Source organism: Corapipo altera, unplaced genomic scaffold (genome assembly GCF_003945725.1).
Source record: "Corapipo altera isolate COAL_440 unplaced genomic scaffold, ASM394572v1 50, whole genome shotgun sequence".
In the NCBI taxonomy this organism is placed as follows: Eukaryota; Metazoa; Chordata; class Aves; order Passeriformes; family Pipridae; genus Corapipo; species Corapipo altera.
The window spans coordinates 5417693-5438801 of NW_020884889.1; the positions used below are offsets into that span (position 1 = coordinate 5417693).

Consider the following 21109-nt stretch of genomic DNA (forward strand, 5'->3'; position numbering starts at 1 on the left):
ATGAACTCAGGTAGGGAAGAAGCCAAGCAAAGCAAGAGGCAAACCAAGACCTGCTCCTCTTGGCCCATTGCAGAATATACTGCCAGGAACATGAGGGGATGTAACTCCTCATGCTCTTTACTTGCCACATAAATATAGTAATAGTACAACACTTTAACTAATAATGACTTTCCTTTACATTCAGCTCATCCTTTGAGACTAGAAGTTCTAACAAAAGTCCTACAAGGTTATTAGGTGAGCAGCATAGCACGTGTGAAAGGTTAAATTAGGGAATGATACATTGTTTGAAACTCAGTCACAGCAGGAACAAAGAGCAAACCCTTTCTGAATCCACTGCAGGTGGTAATTTCACTTCTCCAGGCGTGGGGAGAGAGAATTAATATTTATCAGCTCAGGAGGAGAGCCAAATGCTTGGGGCAGTGGCTGGTCCCGGTCCTGGAAGCTCTGCACTGCTGGACTATGATGATGCTCCCAGGGGCATTTTGGGGCCTGGCTGACAGCGTGGCAGCTTGCAGATGAACACATATGCACAGAAAGAACAGTCAGATTATAGCCCTTTGCAAAAAAACTGCAGATTTTTTTGGATGACAGTCAGTGTTTTAAGGCACAATGATCTGAAGCAATGAGGCACCGGAGCCCAAAGCTCAAAATCCCGTGTGATGTTTTTTTCTTCTCTTTACCTGTTTTAAAGTAGTCGTGATTCTGACCAGCCACCGCTGGTACCAGGTCCCTGTTGAGCTCTGGATTTCAATAAATTCATCTACTTGCTTTGGAGTTTTGATATAGGAAACCTGGAGAAAAAAAAGAAGAGAAAAAAATTGGACTGAAGTTTCTAGAATCGATCTTGGTTGGATTTAAAATTCTACCATCTTCTGGGCAGTGTTTCCACCTGATACCCCTTATTATCTTTTCCTTAAAAGTTAGCATTAACAATTGAGCTAATTGATTTAATTACAGTAAGAAACTATTATAGAAATAAGCCTGCCTTTCTTCCTTTCATCCATCCTTTCATCCTTTCTCTCTCTCCTTCCATGAAATATTTAAGTGTATCATGTCCACTTCACTCTTTCATTTATTAGCTAATGTGCCTGTATATTACCTTATTTCTCTATCTTTAGATTCCCACTAGAAATTAGGAGTAGGCAATTATAGTAAAAATGATCCCCAAGATCAGCCACTTCTATCTAAACTGTGCCCTCAGGATCTCTCTCTTCTAAGACAGCTAGCGAAATATTTCTCATTCAACATCTTTTAAATGCCACTGGCAGAACTTCTATGACAAATGAATGTGTAGATGGGAATCTCTGCAGCTGAAAATGCATCCTGCCATCAAGTGAGCCCACACCACGCAATCAGTTTGCTTCACCAAAACACTCTTAATTTTCAAAGCTGAACATCTGAACTGGACTGGTCACAAAACCTTAGAAATGGGTCTCAGATATTTGTTCAGTAACTTTAAGTGAAGGATACATTCAAGGAAAACAAATCTGTTTGTAAACACATGAAGGAGGTGAAAATTTGCTGAATAAATTTCTGGGTGTGAATGAGCGCCTTGGCTCAGCTGTGGAGTCTCTGAGTTCCTCTTCCTGGCACCGTTTAAATGTCAGATCTGGGAAGTGTCCCGGTACCAGCTGACTCACCACAAACTGCCAACTTCTGGCCTATCAGAAAAACACAAAATCTGACAGTTTGTGCTACACCAGCCACACTGATCATCTGCCTGTGTCAACGCATGTCAGTACATCTCGATTCAGCCGGCGCACTGCACCTCGAGGTGTGATACTGAGATCAGCTCTTGCTGCAGCACTCATGACATTGTTGGATGGAGTAACAAGCACTAATGGGTGCTGTACAGCTGCTTCTTCATCCTCCTACTGAGCTCAGTCTCCTAGTGCCCTACTTTGTGATTATATATATCTATATATATTTGAGCTTCAGTCTCCATCTCAGCGTTACAGCAAAGCCAGCTATGGATTTAAAGAGAAGGTCTCTCTCACCTTTTCTATCAGAGTTTGCATTAGTCAAATGGTTGGTAGCCAAAAATAACACATGCTCATTAAGTTCCTACCTGAAGCTGCACACAATTGTCATGTTCAGATATGAAACTTTGATTTCCTTGAAGGATCATTCCCAAGGGGCCCAGTTTCCTGACAACCCTGCTTGAACATGAAGCTTTGCTCTCCTTCTTGATCAAAAATATATGTTTTACATACAACTGTATCTTCTTTTCTCCATCCTTTAAAAGTACATGTCGTCTCATCTTTAAAAGCACAAATCAAGACCTCTTCCCTGGCTGGCTCACCAGGAGTTTACAACTGAATTATACTAATTTGCAGCTAACCCCAGCAAAAACCTGTTCCCTGATTCTACTATTAATGAATCCACTGGTGTGGCCTTTTTCACAACAAGGAGCAGACTAATGAGTAACAGCCACTCATCCCACTTTCCCTTGGAGAGATTAAAGACTGGGTGTGAGGCAGGTGGAGTTTCGAAAGCTCATTAGAAAGTACATGAAGTTTAATCAGAGTTTGATTAGAAGCCAGAATGTAGAAAGGAGTGACTCAGGTCTCCCATGTGACTAATATCTCTCTTATTTTGTTTTAGTCTCTTAGAGCAGACCAATTAACATGTGTGCAATTGGAAAATCACTGGTCTGTATGATGTAGAGTAACACCAGGAACAGTGAGTACTCACTGCAATTCCCAGACTCGATTAATTCTTGAAAAAACAGACTGGCACCTAAGTTTAAATATACATAATGTATCTCAGAGTCCCTTTTCTGATTGCTGGAGGAGATTACATTGAAAGAGCCCCAAGGAGGAATAAAGTGGTGCTGTGCTTCACCAAAGAAGGTCATGTCCATCTTTTCTTTTCACACACTGATGGCTTTGTTAAACTCACCGTAAACACCCTCTCTGGCTCGCCCTTGGCCCTCATGTTGGTGTCATGAACTTGCTTGAGGATCATCCAGGCTTCATCATGTTTACCAATCTGAAAACAGCAAAGAAAAGGAAAACAAATGTTGGAGATACCAGCTCTTTAATATATCAAAGCACAGAGAGAAACCAATTCTAGAGGTCCAGCACAGTGGAGAAGCACACAGACAGCACTGGCTGCATTAAATGTGAAGTGCTGAAAGCATGGCTGGTATTCACAGAGTGCAGCATCTCTGTGCTGGAGAAAGGAGTTGTCCTAAAACTGTCTGAGGCAGAAAAGGGGTCAAAAATAGAGCTTTAAAACCAGATGAAAGAGGAGATGGATGAGGAGACTTGGACTCTTACCCCAGCTCTGCTAAAGGCTTGCAGGGTTAAGTTGAATTAGATATTGCTACATTTCATATCTGTGAATTGGGAATACAGAATAACTTAGTTAAGATTTCTGAGGTTTATGTATTTTACTCAGTAAAATGTACTCCTTCCTTTGCTCTTCCACCAGGATTCTGTAGTTCCATGCCCAAATTCTGTGAGATGTTTTCAAAGTGCCTTTGTTGGACTTATAAAATTCCCAGTCCTCACCACCTTCTTTCTGAACTCCATCCATCAGTGACACAATAACCATCAGTGATTGACCCCATAGTCTATAATCTTTGGGGTTTAAGCAGTCTGTGGAGCTAGTACAGACACATAGGAGTGGCTCTGCCTCTGAGCTTGTGCTCTGTGTGTTTGATAGGACAAAGAAAGACAGACAGTGACACATTAGGGACCTCCTGTCCTCTACTGATATCCGACTGCAATGTTCAGATGAATCATCTTACCTCCAGCAAAAAACGTGGGCTTTCAGGCATGAATTTCAGTGCCACCAGGGAGGCGATACAGGGCAGAGCGCACACGAGTACAAAGACTCTCCAGCTGTGGAAGTGGTACTTGGTTCCCATACTGAACCCCCAGCCTGGAAACAGCAAGAGCCAACAAGTAAAAATACTGCCCAGGCATTCTGAGTTTCTCTCTCCTGAAGCAGCTCTGAACTTTACAGCTCTGTATGACATGAGGACAGGTCGAAAGTTTTCTATTCTTAGTGCTGATGGCTCTTGGAGGCTCAATAACATGCTCAGTAGGTAGCAGCGAGTTCATGTTCATTACAAAAATTGGAACATACTTGCTTGGGCTCTGTCCTTTTAAAAACATTCTTTTATCTTTGAGTTTAGAAATCACCCAGTGATTAGAAAAGCTCCGTGTAGCTGTAGGCAAGTAAGGGTGGGAAATGGTACAGGAATCAGGGCCATAATTTATTGCTGCTCAGTGATGTTACCGAAAGTTTACAAAGGTTAAATGTCTGATTGAGAGGCACGTTAGATAAGGCTCCTTTCCATCTCCTGCATCACATATGTATTAAACATTTCATGGAAATGAGCTAGGAAAGCAAGTTTATTTTTTTCCAGACCTACAAAACTTGAGATGGTATTCAAATTTAGAAGAATCCAAATCCTAATCCTGCATTGGAGATTCCTCCTCTCCTGCTTTTTTCCTGATGTCTGACCAGGCTGGGTATTCCCTTGCTAAGGACTGGAAAGTACAGCATCATTCTTACGTTGCTCCAATTACTTTCCCTAGGCTCAAATCTCAGCAGTAATGTTTAATTCATTCTTTTTTTCTATAAATGTTTTTAGTCACATAAGAAGAAAATCATCAAGCAATGGTTTTTGCAGAGGTCTCATCTGAGCCAGTCATGGTGTTCTAACAATTTTACGAAGTTCCAAAATAGTAGGTAGAACATTGGAAATAAAAAAAAGAGAAGCTATAAAAATATAACATCAAAAAGTCATCTGAAAAATAATTGTAACGTAAATACATAAGGGCTTACTAAAGCAGACGTAGTTGCAGATAATAGAATTATTTCTAATCTGACACTGCTGCACTAAGTTTGCCTATTTGTTCCAACAGACTCTGTCATATCAATCAAAAGCATGAACATTTCTTTATACTGAATGTGCATTAAGCATGCTAAAAATGGATTGATAGATAGGTAAATGTTAGTGGTTCTCTTCACGGTTTTTGTGGGCTGTCCTACTTTCCTCAAACAGGATTTTGCAAACAGCTGGTGTCACTGAATACTGAGGAAATTAATCTTTTCCAGTAGATATTTGCTTCTGATGTTTTCCTGTGTTATTTAAGAATTACAAGGAATTCCACGTGACTTGCAGACTTTTGCCCCCCAGAGCACAAATATGTTTCAGTTTACAACCATCTACTTTTTCATTCCCACTTCCAGGTCTGGACAGGGAACCTCTTCCATTCCTGAACACATTTAGGTGAAGTCAGATGTGACTTCAGCCCATCCCATGCAGGGCAGATGTGTCACCAGGTACACAGCCCTGAGAGTTTGACACTTAGCTAAGGGAACGCAAATGTGCTCTCCTCACTGCTATCATTCATAGTACCCAGTAACTCCCTGATTAAAGTAATTTATTTTTGATAACTGGATCAATTTTTGCAATATAATCTCAGCCCATTTTTCCCATATAGATTAAGAGCTCAGGCTCTGGCAGTGTGATTCAAGGGGTGTGTTTGAAACTTTTGATGGAAAACAGCCCTCATCAGTCCTATTTACAGCCTTAGTATCAAACAGTCAGTCATGCAGTCAATTTGTCAGACCTTTCCCTGCACTTCAGATATCTGTTATTTTCAGTGGTGTTTATGCTGGGATGTGTAAGGACTGACTATCTCTATCCATGCAGGGGCTTGGGGTAGTGTAGAGATGCAGGAATGTGGTGTTGTAGAAAGTCAAAAGCTCAAAGCAATTACCGTAATGTGGGATGATGCTCCAAGCCATTGCTGAAGCATAAATGCCACCAATCATCCAGAACATGCAAAGCCAGCTCAGGTGTTCCCCCCTCTTCTCACGAGACAGGAATTCAGAGAAATAGGCAAACACGATGGGGAGGGTACCCCCAATACTGAGGAGAAAAAACAGCACATGGGAGGAATGAGAGTCTTCTTCAATGTCTTTGTAGTTAGGGTTGAACATATCAAGAGGGGAGGTCACAACCACAGATATGCTGCTCAAAAGTGAGGCTTGGAGAGAAAATGCAAATCTCTCTTTGGCTGAACTAGCTTTAGACATCAAAGATAAACAGGGTTCTTCTCATGCTCTAAAAGCTGAATTTCCTGTACAGTTTGTACAAAGTCAGTGTAATGCCCTGCTCTTCTAGACATCTTCTCTTGTAATTCTGTGATCACTCATTTTAGGGAGGCAAAATACAGGCAGGCAATTGGAACTGCTGAGGGTCTCACTGGAGGCCTTGGCAATCAGGATTGTAAGTTTAGATGGGCATTTATCAGTCTCACTCACCTTCCTGTGCAATTTGGGCAGTACCAGAAGAATGTCAATGACCAAACTTTGCTACCTCTAGTGCTCTAAGGTTCAAGAGTGTGGTAACACAACCACACATGCTAAACAGCAGTGCCATCCTGGCTCAGGACCAGGGATGTTTCTCCTGAGCAGCCTTCTTTCTCCCACCCCACAGTCCCAAACTGCCCAGCTGTGGTGAGACTCCTCCAGGACATGGGATGGATTCACCAGTTACCCACCCGAGGCCTGAGATAAGGCGGCAGAAGAGGAAGAATCCGTATCCCTGGACGAAGGAGGAGAGGAAAGCAAAGGCAGCGTTGATTGCAAGTGATATGATGAGGCATTGCTTTCTTCCCAGTTTATCAGCGAGGCCACCCAGCAAGACAGCCCCCACCATCATTCCTAAGTAGACTATCAAGCCTGCGAGTGAGAGAGAGAGAGACAGTGAGTTTGGTAACCGGGTGGAAATAACATGAAATGTAGAAGCAGATTTTAAAGTGCCCATACAGCAGCTGATGTTGTCCTGGCAAACTGTGCAATAAAGATAGACCCATCTCCTCAGATCTCAGGTGCCAGAAACTCTGTCCATTGGTGAATCCTAATTTTCCCATCTCATGCCCATGATCTTGCATCGCTCCCTGCTGTACCTCAACATGCAATATGGACATACCCTCGTTTGACCAGACTCACATCTTTCCTCCCCAGCCTCACTGCTCATATATCCCCTGCACGTAAGCAATGGCCAGGCATAAGCAGCTTAGGATGCACGTGTCCCAGCTATGTGCCACCAACAATACAACAGAAGTCTAATGTCTTAACTCCTCTGACCCCCCTGAGTGCAGTGGGATGGAGGATATGTAGGGAGAGGCTCTGTCAGGCTGCTGTTTAAGTTCAAAAAGCTGTGAGAGTAGAGGGACTGGTGAAGCACAGCTAAATCTCTTTGCATTATTTCATCTCTTTCACTCTCTGCCTTTCACAGCTGCATCTGAAAGGATCAGCCTGTTACCCAGACTCACCTTGTGCAGCACAGCTACTTCCTTAGTTACTGAGCCAAGACCTTGCATCTAACTATTGGACATCTTGCTCAAGACTGCAGTCTTGACCTGAAAATTTCAGGAGAAGGTAGAACTTGTCTTGACAGTTTGCTCTATAGATTTATCAGTCTGTCACTGTTAGGAAAAATGGATTCTTCTTTTTAACTTGACTTCATTAGATCTTCTACTATGCAGTCCTCAAAAGACAGTCTCAATGACTCATTTAGTTCCCAGCTGAATAGGAGAGAATGGGTTCCTTCTCCAAACAGTCTCTCTGTACCCATCTCACTGTGTGCTTGCTACTCTAGCCTGGAGATTGTGGCAGTTGTCCTTGGCTCTTCTACTGCCACTGCTGCCAAAAAGGCCAGAGGTTATATTGCCTTTTCCTTTATGAGGGTAGCAGTGGAAATAGCACTAATTAGTAATGCTCAAAGGTTAAGGAATTTTTTTTTCATTTATTTTATCTACTTTCCAGATGTTGTCCAGCAGAAAGTGGTGACAACGACTGTGTTTCCTGGGGAAAACAGAGGTTCAAGAGTCTGCTCCCAAGAATACCTCCTGTATCATCTCAGACCCCAGGATTATAGTCTTTGCCTATAGGATGCAGAGTCCTGCTGTGGAGATCCTGATGGAGCCTGATCATGGCTGGATGTGATCCAGATGAACTTAGCTATTTCAGGATGGAGAACATCTGCTTGCTGGAAAGCAGAACTTGCAGTGCAGAGAGTTCTTGAAGGAAAAAAAATGATGCCTGAGGATGTCTGGAGTCTGGGGGCATGTCAGGTTCAAGACCCAGCTGAGCAGGGGTTGAAGCAAAGCAGCAGTGCTCCTGCATCCCTGGGCCCTAGTGAAGGCAATGGATCCTGAGCAAGTAAATACACTGCCTTAATAGGAAACATTCCTATTCACTGACTGAACAAATACAACTGAAAGAAACATTTTTCAGGCATGATTGACCCTTTGGAGGGTCATTTCTCACCTTGAACCAAGTTTACCTTCTCTGGAGGCAAACGCCTGAACGAGGACCTGTTTTGTCAAACACATCACTTGGGAAACAAGGTGACAATAAAATTTTTGCAATTCATTGTTTAAACAAAACAATCAGTCTGGTGGCTAAAGTCTGCTGTATGCCACCCAACAAAAGGGCTAATGCAGAGAGTTACTTGGCAGCTGATTGCAAATGCCTGCACTTGATTTAAAATGCATTACTAAATTAAAAGCTATGCAGCAGAGATCCATTGCAGCATTTGAAGGACACTTGTCTCACACTGATCAGAAGTGGAAAAGTTCAGACTCTGAAATCTCCCTGTTCCATAGTAGGGTCACCTCTCTGAGTGGTTCTTTCTTTTTTATCCACACAATGCCTGTCAGGCAGTCAGGATTTTGTGTGTCAAAGGCAAAAAATCTGTTCTTGCCTATTAAAAACTTTTGTACCAGAACCGTGGCACAGGATTTTGCCATCCCAATTGTACCTTCACCATGAGCACATGGCTCTGTGAAACCAGTGCTTGCTCTCCCTGCCCTACCCTCCTGACCAGAGCTGTCCTTGTGAGGTGATCTGAAGGTCTGTAAAGGTTTCGGATACTGATCTGAAGCAAAGATACACACACATCTGAAAGTCTGGGATCTCTATTTCTATTAACTTTGACCTTCACCTTGCTCACTGAAGTGCAAATTACAATGGTGAGCCAAAGCAAAAACTGTTTTAGTCCAAAACCTTTCTGAAGGAAGAATCTTAATGCAATGCTGTATGGCTTAATGCTTTTACCACAGCCCCTGAGCTGCATTTAATGGAGCAGCTCTGATGGCAGCCAGCAGACAGAGGTGATGATGAGCCCTGTATCTCCTCTCTGGTGCATCGCTGGCACCCATCTGACAGTGACTCCTGCCAGCACTGCCAGACCCTGAAGAGGAAGAAAAAATGATCTGCCAAACTTAATTTTTTTAATTTTTATTTTTTTTTCCGGAGAAAATCCCTGGATGGCAGATGTTCATCCAAATCCTCTTAGTAAGAGAAAACATCCCAGGTCAGGAGGAGGTGGAGGAGATTGTTACTGTCTTCTAGCTGGTGGTTTATTGCAGCTGGATGCTGTGACTGGCACAGGCCAGGGTAAGAGTGGGCTTAGCACAGGATGTGGCAGTGCTTGAAACTCGACATCAAGAAGTGAAGTGAAGCTGCTTTTCTAGGTAAACCTCTGCAGACTCTGACTATGAGCCCAAACTTGTGATGGAAGGAAAGTTTACACCTCTGCAACACAGCATCCATCAAACAGTGAGCAGCATAAAACACAGCAGAGCTGTTAATGTCACAAACTCATTCAGAGGATGTTGCTTTAATTAGTTATCATATATGATAAACCAACTAATGCATGATCGCCAAGAAATTTAAAACCATGAAAATCTGTAGTAAAGGAAACCTCAGGGACAACCAGGGACTGTCTGCTTGGCCAGGTTCTGAGGGGAGGGATCCTGGTTATGGAAATGTGTATTTCAGGGTTGAAACAAAATCAGAAGGACACTTCATTATAATGGAGAAGTCTTTTTTGGAGGGGAAGATTGCATGTTCTGGCCAAAATAATTAAAATTTTTGGAGCAGCTGCTACAAAACAGTCTGTCAGCTGATGGATCTCAGGACCCAAAGTGCAGAGCAATGTCTGCTTTGCAGATTGCTGTGTCCTGGAGTAACAAGAAGGTGGTAGGGACCCAAAGAGGAGCAGAATAGTTACTCATACAGTCTCCTTGCAGGAGAGATAGTCTTCTGGAGAACACAGTGATGGTTGCTTCCTCTGAGAGAGACCCAGCTCATATCAAGGAAGGTCAAGTTTTAAGGAGAAGTAGTCCAAGAAAAGTGATCACGAAATCGTATTTCTTTTGCTGGGCTACTTCTGTCCATCAAATATTCTACGGCACAACATTACAGTGGTCTGCACCAGAATCTTGACTTCTAACCTCAGCTTCAAAGCACGCAGACCTACACTGTGCTAGGAGGGCTCAGCTTCCAGATTGACACATACAGTGCTTAGAGGAAATGGTAAAGGCAGCTCTGAATAATCCATTATTTGTAGACTATTCCACGAGTGCTGGAATATAATGAATGCCTGTGGGAAGGTCTGCAACAGCCTCCCTCCCATAAAAGTGGTGGAAAACCAAAGCTGAAATTCTAAGAATAAATTTTGGGTTATGACTCATCCAATGCTGAAGTTATAAGGAAAATATGTGACCACTGACTGGGTTTATTCCCACTAGAAAAGAAGTAACATATTCAGCATTTTCACACTAAGAAATTTATTAGCCTTTACTGAAGTTGTGAGCACCATGTTAGACAGGAATTGTGGATTTAAGATCTGAAGTTCTAGGAATATGTAAAGGAATATAATGCAGATATGGTAGACAGCTATGTGTCTGCTAAACTGTATTTTTGCTATTTCAATATAATTAAAAGTAGACTTGTAAGGGTTTCAGAAAGAAAACAAAAAATTCAAGGTTTACCTAAATCTCCACAACAAGCATGAATTTCTCTCATTGTTAGTTAATGGGACTAAAGTTCTTAAAGAAGAGGCACATCTGAAAATAATCCCTTTTAAGACAGGACAAAGATTTGGGGAATAAACAGAAAATTTTAGCAGAAAAAAACCAAAAAGCTCAATGGGAAGAATTAGTCCCAGTGTCCTTGGGGCTGCCAGGAAGGTGAAGAGGCTGCCTAGGTCCAAGTGCAGGGTTATTTCTGGTCTGCAGGGAGCCAGTAACCACAGGAAAGTGAAAGCTCCTACCTGCCTACAAATCCCAGACCACTACCAGTACAGCCCTATGGGAAAAAAGGCTGTTGAAGAGGGAAGGCATTTGGACAACAGAAAATTATTAGGATCTTGTGTATCTTGCAGTTCAAACTGTAATAAAACCAAAATCCAAACACTGTATTAGTGGTGTAGAATCTGTTAGTGGTGAACCTTATGGACATAAACAGAATTTTGTGAGTCAGGTCTGGACAATTTGGGACATGGACGTCACAAGGCACAAGATCCAATTGTTGTAAGTAACTGAAAGAAAGGGATAAAGAAGTTGTAGTCCTAATTCTCTTGTGCCATAATGATGGCCAGCGTGTGCCAGAACAGGGGATGGTCTCAGCAGAGGACAAGATGAGGGCTGAGTGACCTTTTTCCCTTTCTTCCTGAAATTTCTAATGTACTCTTCCTTGTAGGCTTATTAGTGCTTTCCCCATGAATGAACTTAACCCTGTAAATGGAAATCAAATGAAAGGCTTGTCTCGTTACGCTTGCCTTGTAGATTAGTACAAGCAGTGGGACTTCTACAGCTGATGGCTCTGACACCAAGAAGTGAATCACCCATGGGAAAGGCAGCTTTCCATTCCCGGAGATCTGTGTGTGGATATTGGGCGAATCTGGCTGCTCAGGTGAATGGGATCCTGCATGTTGGAGCCAAAGGTGGAGGGTGAGCCCACGAGTTCCGTGACGCAGCACAGGCGGGGCGATGCACGCCCAGCGCTCCGCGCTGCCAGCAGGACGTGGGCGGCTGTTTACGCTCAGGCGGCTTCACAGTCTCCCCACGGGACTTGCCCATCACCACAATACTCGTGGGACCATCTGGTTCTCTCCACCCAACCCCTCTGCTGAAGCTAAGTTTTCAGCTGAGGAAGCCAAACAAATCCTTTGCTGTTCAACAAAAACCTGGAACTCGCCAGATGAAAACGGGGACACAGCCATCCCCACATCAGACCTGTGCAAGGTGTGGGGTGTTCCCAAATCATAAAAACAACCTTTTTTTTTTTCCTCTAATATGTCCCTGCCACTATAGGTGATGATGCTCCTTGTCTGTAGGAGCATTTCTGCCCAAAAGAGAATTTGCAACCAGAAATCCGTGCCTGATTCTCAGGATGTGGACATGGGCTGGTCTCACTGGGGTCTTTAGCTGGCTGCTGTGTTGGGGTTAATGGCTGTGGAGGAACAAAAAAGGCAGCAACTAGCCATGGTAGAGCAAGGCAGCCATGGCTGGGCTTGTCTGTGCTTAGCCAGACGAAAAAAAAAAAAGAAGTAGAGAAAAGCCATTGAGCTCTGCAGAGGGGATTAGGATTTACTGTCATATCAGGTGAATTCAGGTCAATGAGAAGCTGAGACCAGATTTTATCTCAGCTGATACTAAAACATCCTCTTCACACAACTAAAAGCAGGGATGTTGTTACACATCCTATTTAACCTGACTCACATAGACAAGCTTGAATTGCTACATAACTGCATAATTACTAATAGGATCTTCTTTCCTAGTTTTTTTAATCCAACATTGTGAGGTTAAGAGTCTGTAAGATGATATTCTCCTTAAAAAAATATTATTAAATCATAAAAAGGAATAGGGAGCTGTGTGCCTGGAAAAGTAATTTTATTCTCAGCCTTGGTGTGGCTGTTTTACAGTTACGGGCAAGGCCCTTAAAAATTTCCTCAGTTTACTGAGCTGTGAAATGATGATAACACAACTACAGCTCTGGGATCTGGGAGAGCTGATGATTTAACTCTGCCTCAAGTTTTTTATATGCAGGATGTGAAGAAGTTTAAAACATTACTATTTCACCATCTTTTATACTTGCTGTGTACTTACTGCTCTGTGCTTGCAAATATAATATTTAGTCCTCTGAGAGGTGATTTATAGCACTTGAAGATATATATTTATAAGAAGTTCCTCCAAATAATAATAGTGTGCCTTTCAGCAAACAAGTAAATACAAATTTCATGACTCTTCTGATTATCCTTAGCAAATAAAATTATGTTTCTGATAGGCTGTATCATACTGACAAGGAATATTCTCTTTCAGTATAAATAAGAATTTAATTATTGTTCTGACTATTGCTGGTAAAGCTCAAGCAAAACAGATTTATCAAATGAATATGTAAAAATAATGTCATTATATGTTACCAAACTTATTCTTAACAACTAGTGTTAAAAGTTGATTAAATCAAAATGCTAAAATATATATAGTGTTGTTTCTTCTTTTTTTCTTGGTTTTTTTTTTTTTTTTGTAATGCCCTTGAAATCATCTTTAAAATAGCATTTTTCATAACAGAAAAATTCCAAATATATGTTTTGTCCCACTAGGGATATTTAGGGTGAAAATTGCTGTTAATTTGCATCTGATGGTGAGATGTTTATTTTCAGAATAAAATGTAAACGTTTTCTAAGATGTGTCATATCCACTTCACACATTTCATGAAACACCGTGGGCATCTGTTTATTTGTAATTTTTGCATAATTTGGCCATAGTTTGCTTGATATTTTCCCATGGTTGCTTTCCAAGGGAGGAAAAATATGCAATATGCAGTGTCTAATTCAAAAAGTCCTTTTAACAGAAGCTAAACTTCACTGAATTGGTCTTTAGGAGTTATCTACTTTATCTCTCTTATTTGTCCCTTCCTGTTTCTGCTGGATTTTGATTACTCACCTGACTTATTTCCCATTTTATCCCTCCTGGCCTCTCTTGTTATGGCTGAGACCTTCTCGTGTGTTTAAATTTTAGCAGCTGCCTGGAAACCTCTTAACTGCACCTGGGAAAACCTGGTTATGTTTCCTTAGCAAAAACATAGTGAGATAAATGTGGTTGCTTGGGAATAAACACAAGCTTATCTGTAGGCTTTTACTGGTACGTGGGGACAAGGCAAGGGGCAGTAGCTCATGTGTAAATATCCCTGATTCCGTAAAACTCTGTGATAATTTGAGGGAAAGCTGTGCCTTCACTAATCACCCACCAGTTCATTCTGTGCAGACACACTCTTGCAGGACTGTCACCGCACATTAGGCAGATACTGAGGTGAAGAGCTCTTTGACTTGCTGCCAAGTCAACCCCTAAGTGTCACTGAACCCTGAGTTCTAGTGAGATCCACTTGCAATACCACAGACCATCGAGGGAATGGAATCACAGGGGGAGCTGAGCATGTGTTGAAGGCTCTGGGCTTTGTGGGAGATACCTTTTTCCTACTTGCAGGTGGATGGGTGCTGAAGCTAACCCAGGAAATATTTTGAGGAAGATTATGTTCTCGTCTTCAGCAACAGTGCTCCTCTAGCCTTTTCCTTCAAGAGCTGATATTTATCATGGCACAGCTGCTCAGAAAAGGGACAAAACCTTCTTGCAGGGGCAGTACTTGGGACACCAGGCTGTGCTGGAGGCAGGTCTGCACTCACACTTCATGTCCCTGAGCTGTCCTGCAGCCTGTCAAACCTCCAACACCCTCTGTCCCCTGCTGCTGTCACCCTTTGTTTGGCAGAAAGCCCAGACCCAGAGATCTTTACTGTTCTCTTCTTATGCCCTCCAGCAGCCCTGCACCCACTCCAGCCTCACTTCTTAATGCCCTGGGCATTCATTACTCGTATCAGTGCACCTCTGTGCAATCTAAGGCTTTCTAAGCCCCACTTAATTCATTTTCACAAAGAGTCATCTCACAAACCTCAGACCCAGCAGCAGAGAAATATCCAGCAGGCAAGAAAGTGTGTTTAACAAATAAAATGGAGTGAATCAGCGATCTGCCCCATGTACACCACCAGTCAATAACAACTGAGTGCTGCCATAAATATCCACTTTCCTCCCTGCCTCAATCTAAGATGAAAAAACTCCTATTGTTTTTAGGAAAATTCTTTTTTCCCCCCTCATATTGAAGCCATCAAATAGTGTGAATACAAGTTTTGACAGCAGATCCCCCAAACAAACAAGCTGAGAACAGGAAAAATTGTTCTGCAAAATCAGGTTCTCACAAGTTGTCTTCAAAGGTGGGCAGGAAAGGCAGCAAGAAGAGTTCTCTTCCCCTCATTAGCAGTCCCAGATTAGCTCGGTTAGTGCGCGGGAGGCTGGAGCTGGGATTGGATACAGACCCAAATGTCTCCTTATTTATTCAGAGCTTATCAGAACACCCTGAACTTTCAGCCTTGCAAATACTGAGCTGGAAAAAGCAAAACGAGCTCTCAGAGGAGATTTAGTGTTCATTTTTTACCTGTGGCTGGGCCAGAAATACTTCAAAGATAGGTTTTCTTGTGACATTTGAAGTTTTCTCATTCAGATGCCTGCCAGAGCTTGAGTTCCACTGAGATAGATATTTATGGGGTCAGAGTTTCAGAAGATCTCAGCTTTCATAGAGTCACCAAAATAAATGACCTGCTTTTCAAAAAAGGTCTCATCACTGAAAAGACACCAAGCCTGGTGTCCCACAGGGAGCTGGTGAATTCCAAAGTCCCTTTGAAATTAGGATCCAATTGTGAGTGGTTTGCTTTTAGATATCTGACCTGAGATATTTTGAGCTAGATTTTTAAGTGGTTTGTGAAGCAAAAATAGTTATTAAACCCTTAAAGACTAAAACTAAGAACAAACCTAGCTAACTATAGCAAGAAACATCCTGATCCTCAAGTTCAAAGTAAAAGGAAGAAACAGAAATGTGTCTATAACCTCAGAACACCAAGAGGAGAGGTCTATATAGGGAAAATTACCTATTGCCTTTGTCACATAAAATAATGCAAATAGAATTGAGTCAAGGGCTGGGGTCTGGTCCCAAATCTGCATTTACCTCACATCAGGCAGGGCTTCTGGCCCAGAATGTATGAGCAACAGGACCTGATGATTCCCTGCAATCCCAGTAGATGTCCATTAAAACACACTCTATTCCTCCTAAAGCAGTTATCCCAAGAGCTACTTTATTTTCCTTCCAGATGGACTGTACTATTGCGTGACTGGCTCTCACTATGGGCCATGCTGGATATTTTCCTGATTCCTGGAAATGTGGGAGGCTTTGCTGTCTTTGGCTTATGGAATTTGGCTTGCCTATTGTTCAAGGAAAATATTGTTCATCCAAACCTTTCCACCCAGTCTCACTCCCAATAACTAAGCCTTTGTATTTTGACCACAGGGAGATGTCAATAGTGATGCAAAAGGGATGTTGCCAGTAGCCTCAGCCTTTGATCCACATGCAGCACTTTAATTGAATTCCAAAGACCTAAAAAGAAACCTCCATTGGCTACATCTGATCCAGGACATATGAACAAACTGCTCTGACTGGGAAGTTAGCAGGCAGAAGGAACTGACTGCACAGATGATTTGCCAGCTGGGACTTTGGGCTGAAGAAAAGGGAGATCTGTACTTTCTAAAAGCTTTGAATTCTGAGTCACTAGATCCACCTTTAACTGTTCTTATTTGTCCTTGAACACCCCTCTGAGCTTTGCCCTGTGGACCTGCAGACTGGGAGCTGCCTTGCTCAGATCCCACCCACAGTGACCAGCACTGGGCCCACAGCACACTCAGTAGAATTCCACTGCTCTTGGGTAGCTGCCTTCTCAGTAGCACGAACTCCTCTTCAGTCAGATCCACCCAGGCATGACTACACATGACATACAACACAAGAGGAGAATCATCAGAAGATGCTGAAATCAGCTGGTCCCCAGGAAAAGCTGTTCCAGCTGCTGTTTACTGCATAAGAAGAGCTGTTTGCCAGCAGCACTTACCTAACATCCCTTTGTTTGAACTGGACAAGCACATATCCTTCTCAGCACTGGGAAGAACAAATCCAACCACAAACACCTCCACCCCATCTGCCATCAGTGCCAACCCTAAAACAAAGAAGAGGGTCCACTGGAAGCGTCCGTGGCCACACTCCTCAATGATGTTCTCGTACTGGTGGGCAAGCTGCTCCTCGTCCTCCATCCTCTCAGCCATAAGGTCAGCACGGTCTCTGTACTCATCAGCCACGGCAGGAGCTCGCTTCTTCTGCTTCTCTTTAATGTCATCAGGGTGTGGGATCCCTTGGTACTCTCCTTCGTAGACCTCATCATCCTCATCATGGCCTTCTGTAACATCACTCTGGGCATCTTCTTCTTGAGCGGGCTCATCCCCACCACGGTAGTAGCCATCACTGGGAGCATCATAGTTACCATCCTGGTACCTGTAGTCATCTGAGACTTGGTTTGTGTTTCTGTATCCATCATCCATTCTGAATGGAGATTTCTAAATGCTGTAGATGACAGCGTGTAGAGACTCTAAAATATGTACAGATTTGTGCAATTGCTGGTGTTGGTTACTCAAACATATCTTTTCTCTGTTCTTTGCACTGATGGGATACACAGCTTTCCAGGCTCAGAAGGAGAATTACTATATAAAGGTTCTCTTTGACAGAGTCTCACACAGCTTTTGATAATGCTTCACTTTTCAGCTGTCATTTGTGACTTGCTGGCTTTTGTGTTTCGGGTGACAAGAGCTGCTGTCTGGGGAACAGCAAGGGAACAGCAAATCGCACAGCCAGGGAATTAGGAGGACTTGACAGGTTTTTCCTGATTCATTGTGGTGGTGAAAGTCATGTCCTAAGAAAGAGGAAACAATAGCAATGAGACAGCAGTAAGCTTGCAAGCACACATTCACTGAGTTTAACATCCAACATTTTGAATACATGCTTTTCCATTGAAACAATATGGCAACATACAAATGGTTTTGCATCATCAAACCCCAAAACCTCAGCAAAAAATTATCAATAAAGTGTACCAAGTTCAATGGGAACATAAAGTAGAATGTAAAGTACCGTGTGGTCCCAATTTCTGTTGTTCCTGGAAGTCCTGCCTCCCACATGTGGTCCTGGTTTCCACAGAGAGCAGAACAGCATTGGGTTGAATTGCTGGAATAGACCTCTCAGGCTGCTAAATATCTTTCTATCCATCTACTCAGAGTACAGTCATCCCTGCTCCCTACAACTACCTAACATCATAATGAGACAAAATACGATCTCGGTTTTCTTCTTCATCCAGATCCCAAAATTGATTTTATTTATTGGTTTCTTTTTTCCCCTAGTGTCTCTCCATCTGTATGACAGATGTAGAACTAGCACGCAGTGTCTGCCAAGATAAAGTCACCGAAAGTGACACCAAGCTTTGTTCTTCTCATATCTAACCATCAACAGGGGATGATTTTCACAGAGAGCAGAAAACAAAGCTAATACTGAATCATTGCTCTCTGCAGGGAGAAGCAAGGGAAGCCAAGACACATCTAAACACATACTCATTTTGGACACCTGATTTCCATTATTATTCAAGTGTTTTCCAGCCAGCTGGCTCTCCAGTGTTCCCCTGCATTTGTTGCCACACACACAGCTGTAGACACGGAGTTTGAAAGGGGACGCATGTGGGAAACAGAGTGGAGTCATGCTAGAGGAGCCAGCACAGCGTAGGCATGCACAGAACGTGGACTCTGCTTTAAGCTTTGAGCTGCTTGCCTAAATAAAGTGTAAATGAGCTATGGATTGACATGGGCAGGCACCATATGTGGGTGGTGTTACCTACACAGTCAGTTGACCTATAGAAGCGCACACAAACGCACGCACTGTAAATAACAGTGCTATATGCAGCTAAAATGACTTCAGAAGAGAAATTCAGTAGCACTTTTACAAAATGCTAAGAAGGGCATCGCTCCTGCTGCAAATGCTGTGATTTTCTGGCAGCCCAAGTGCTCAGAGTAAGAAAGGAGTAGAGGCTTGACTTCTCTGCGTGGATTAATGGCCATGCCTTGCCTGTGCTGTTCATGGGAGATGCTCCAAGAAGCTTCATAAAAGCTTCCTCTGCATTTCTGTTTATCTGCCTATATATTTATGGCACTTAATTACAACATGGCCTCTGCAGACCCTGCCAGAGCATCTTCCTTTTCTCTGCCCCTCTGCTATATGTTACTGCATTCAATTTGCCTCCTCTTCCCTTTCTTTATGCTGAATCACACCATACATTTTGCATGAAGTGAAAAAGGCAGTGGAGTATTCTTCCAGGGCTCAAAAAGATCCCAAAGGCATTATGATTATGTTATAAAGATCAGGAGTCTACAGTGCAAGCAGCAGTAAAGAGAAGTATTTGCATTGGCAATGGAGGTATTAATGTGCAGGGGAGCTAATACATCTGAGAGCCATCAGAAACACTTAAGTGAGTTCTACAGCTCTTGTTTCAATTCTGAACTGTCACCTCAAATGGTTAAATAATCCAAAAGTACTTTTGAGTCTCAGAACCTCCAAGTCTTGAAGTTCAACTTTCTTGATTACGCAAAGACTTGTGTCATGACTGAACATCATGTTCTCCAAGACAGCCAAATGTAGTTCCACAGAGACATATTTTCTTTTGAAAAGTAGGGGAAGGAGCCTTTTATTTGAAAAAAAAAAAAAAAAAGAACAATATGTGCTAAGGAACATTAGGCCTTAGTTTGGAAGCCTTTAAATATCATCTGCTGGCAGGTTATGCTTCAAAGCAACCTCCAGTGTTGGAGCATGTGACCTCACTGTATCTGTCCCTTTCTGGTTGCTACAGAACTAGATTGAAAACTCATCTTAGGAAATGAAACAATAATAACACTACTGACCAATAACAGAACTGATCAGATTCAGTCTTCACAAACCCTACCCCTCACCTTACACCTGCTTTCCCAGAAGGTAAAAATATGTTCTTAAGGATCAAGCATTAGAAATCTTTTTTTTATTCTATTAAAATGCTGCTGAGGCTGGAAGTTGATCTATTTGCTTCCCACAACAGCAGGACCAATTATCACAAACTTAGAAAAAAACTACTGAAGCATCTGTGCTCTTTCACTGACACACAAATATTGGTATTTACCGAATGGAATCACTTACATCTTGGGCAGCCTAAGAAAAAATGACATGAGCTGATGAGCCTCATAGACCAGTGACAGCCACCTGTGTGGGTAAGAACATGTAATTCAGAGAAAAGACTGTGGTAAATAATAATCACTGGGTTCCCATTCAATTTGTAGGATGGATATTTTCTAGGATCACCCTAGGAGAAGGGGCATTGCCCAAGGCAGGCTGGAACTTCAGACTTTCGAACACTAGACTTTCATATTTCACACCACTTGTTTCCTTTCGTTGCCACATATGCACAGGCTGATTCACTCTAGACCTGATTCTTTAACACCCTTTCACTCAAGCTGAGCTTCGCTCACTCACATTACCAGCCCCATTTAGCATTTAGATGCAAAATCATGATGTGTCTTAGAGATGGCAGGCTTGGATTGCTATAATTACCCTTCACAGTGATGCATGAGAGCTTGAGACAAATATACACACCACACCAAGCATATTGTAGCAGGGTGGGTGTCAGTCTCTTCTCCCAGATAACAAGCGATAGGACAAGAGGAAATGGCCCATGTAGAGCCAGGGAAGGTTCAGACTGGATATTAGGAAAAAATTCTTTACCAAAAGGGTTGTCAAGAACAGGCTGCTCAGGGCAGTGGTGGAGTCACCAGCCCTAAGGGACTTAGATGTGTGGATGTGGTGCTTTGGGATGTGGTTTAGTTATGGGCTTGGCAGTGCTGGCTTAATGGTTGGACTCGACTGCCTTAGAGGTCTTTTCCAACCTAAATGATTCTATTACAACCTTGGGAAATTTTAAACTGACAGTTTCTGAGACATGCAAGTGAGGTTTTAACACACAACAAATGTCAGGCTCCATAAGGCAGAGTCTGCAGGGGAGGGAAGGCAGAGGCAGGAAAGCCTCATTCTGGGTGTCCCTGAAGCAGCCATTAAACTGAGCATTGGACTCAAAACCCTGGAATACATGGGAATTTAGTTTCTTTCCTCATTTGTAATTCTCCATAGCACAGTATTTATTTCTCAATACATTACCCTGCTTTTTCTTCCCCTTATTTTGCACTGTAGCTTTTTCTCTGTATTGTGCTTCACATTTACCTCAACCTTATTTCCCCACCGAACAGGCAATTGCATCAGTTATCATGATGCTACAAGCATCCTTCACTTAGCCCTGCATCTTGCA

The 21109-nt window shown here is 42.6% G+C and overlaps 1 protein-coding gene across 2 annotated transcripts in view; it reads right to left on the reverse strand.

The window, feature by feature from the left end:
• The window catches only part of SV2B (synaptic vesicle glycoprotein 2B), a 65862-nt gene that overhangs the window by 13584 nt on the left and 31169 nt on the right, over positions 1-21109 (reverse strand). For both annotated transcript variants that reach the window (XM_027644524.1, XM_027644525.1), the window contains exons 2-7: positions 16805-17656; positions 6528-6708; positions 5742-5893; positions 3755-3888; positions 2902-2991; positions 681-791 (exon numbers count right to left, since the gene is read on the reverse strand). In XM_027644524.1, coding sequence (XP_027500325.1) covers positions 681-791; positions 2902-2991; positions 3755-3888; positions 5742-5893; positions 6528-6708; positions 16805-17288 — 1152 coding nt within the window. In that variant the 5' untranslated portion in view covers positions 17289-17656. The remainder of the gene's footprint in view (positions 1-680; positions 792-2901; positions 2992-3754; positions 3889-5741; positions 5894-6527; positions 6709-16804; positions 17657-21109) is intronic.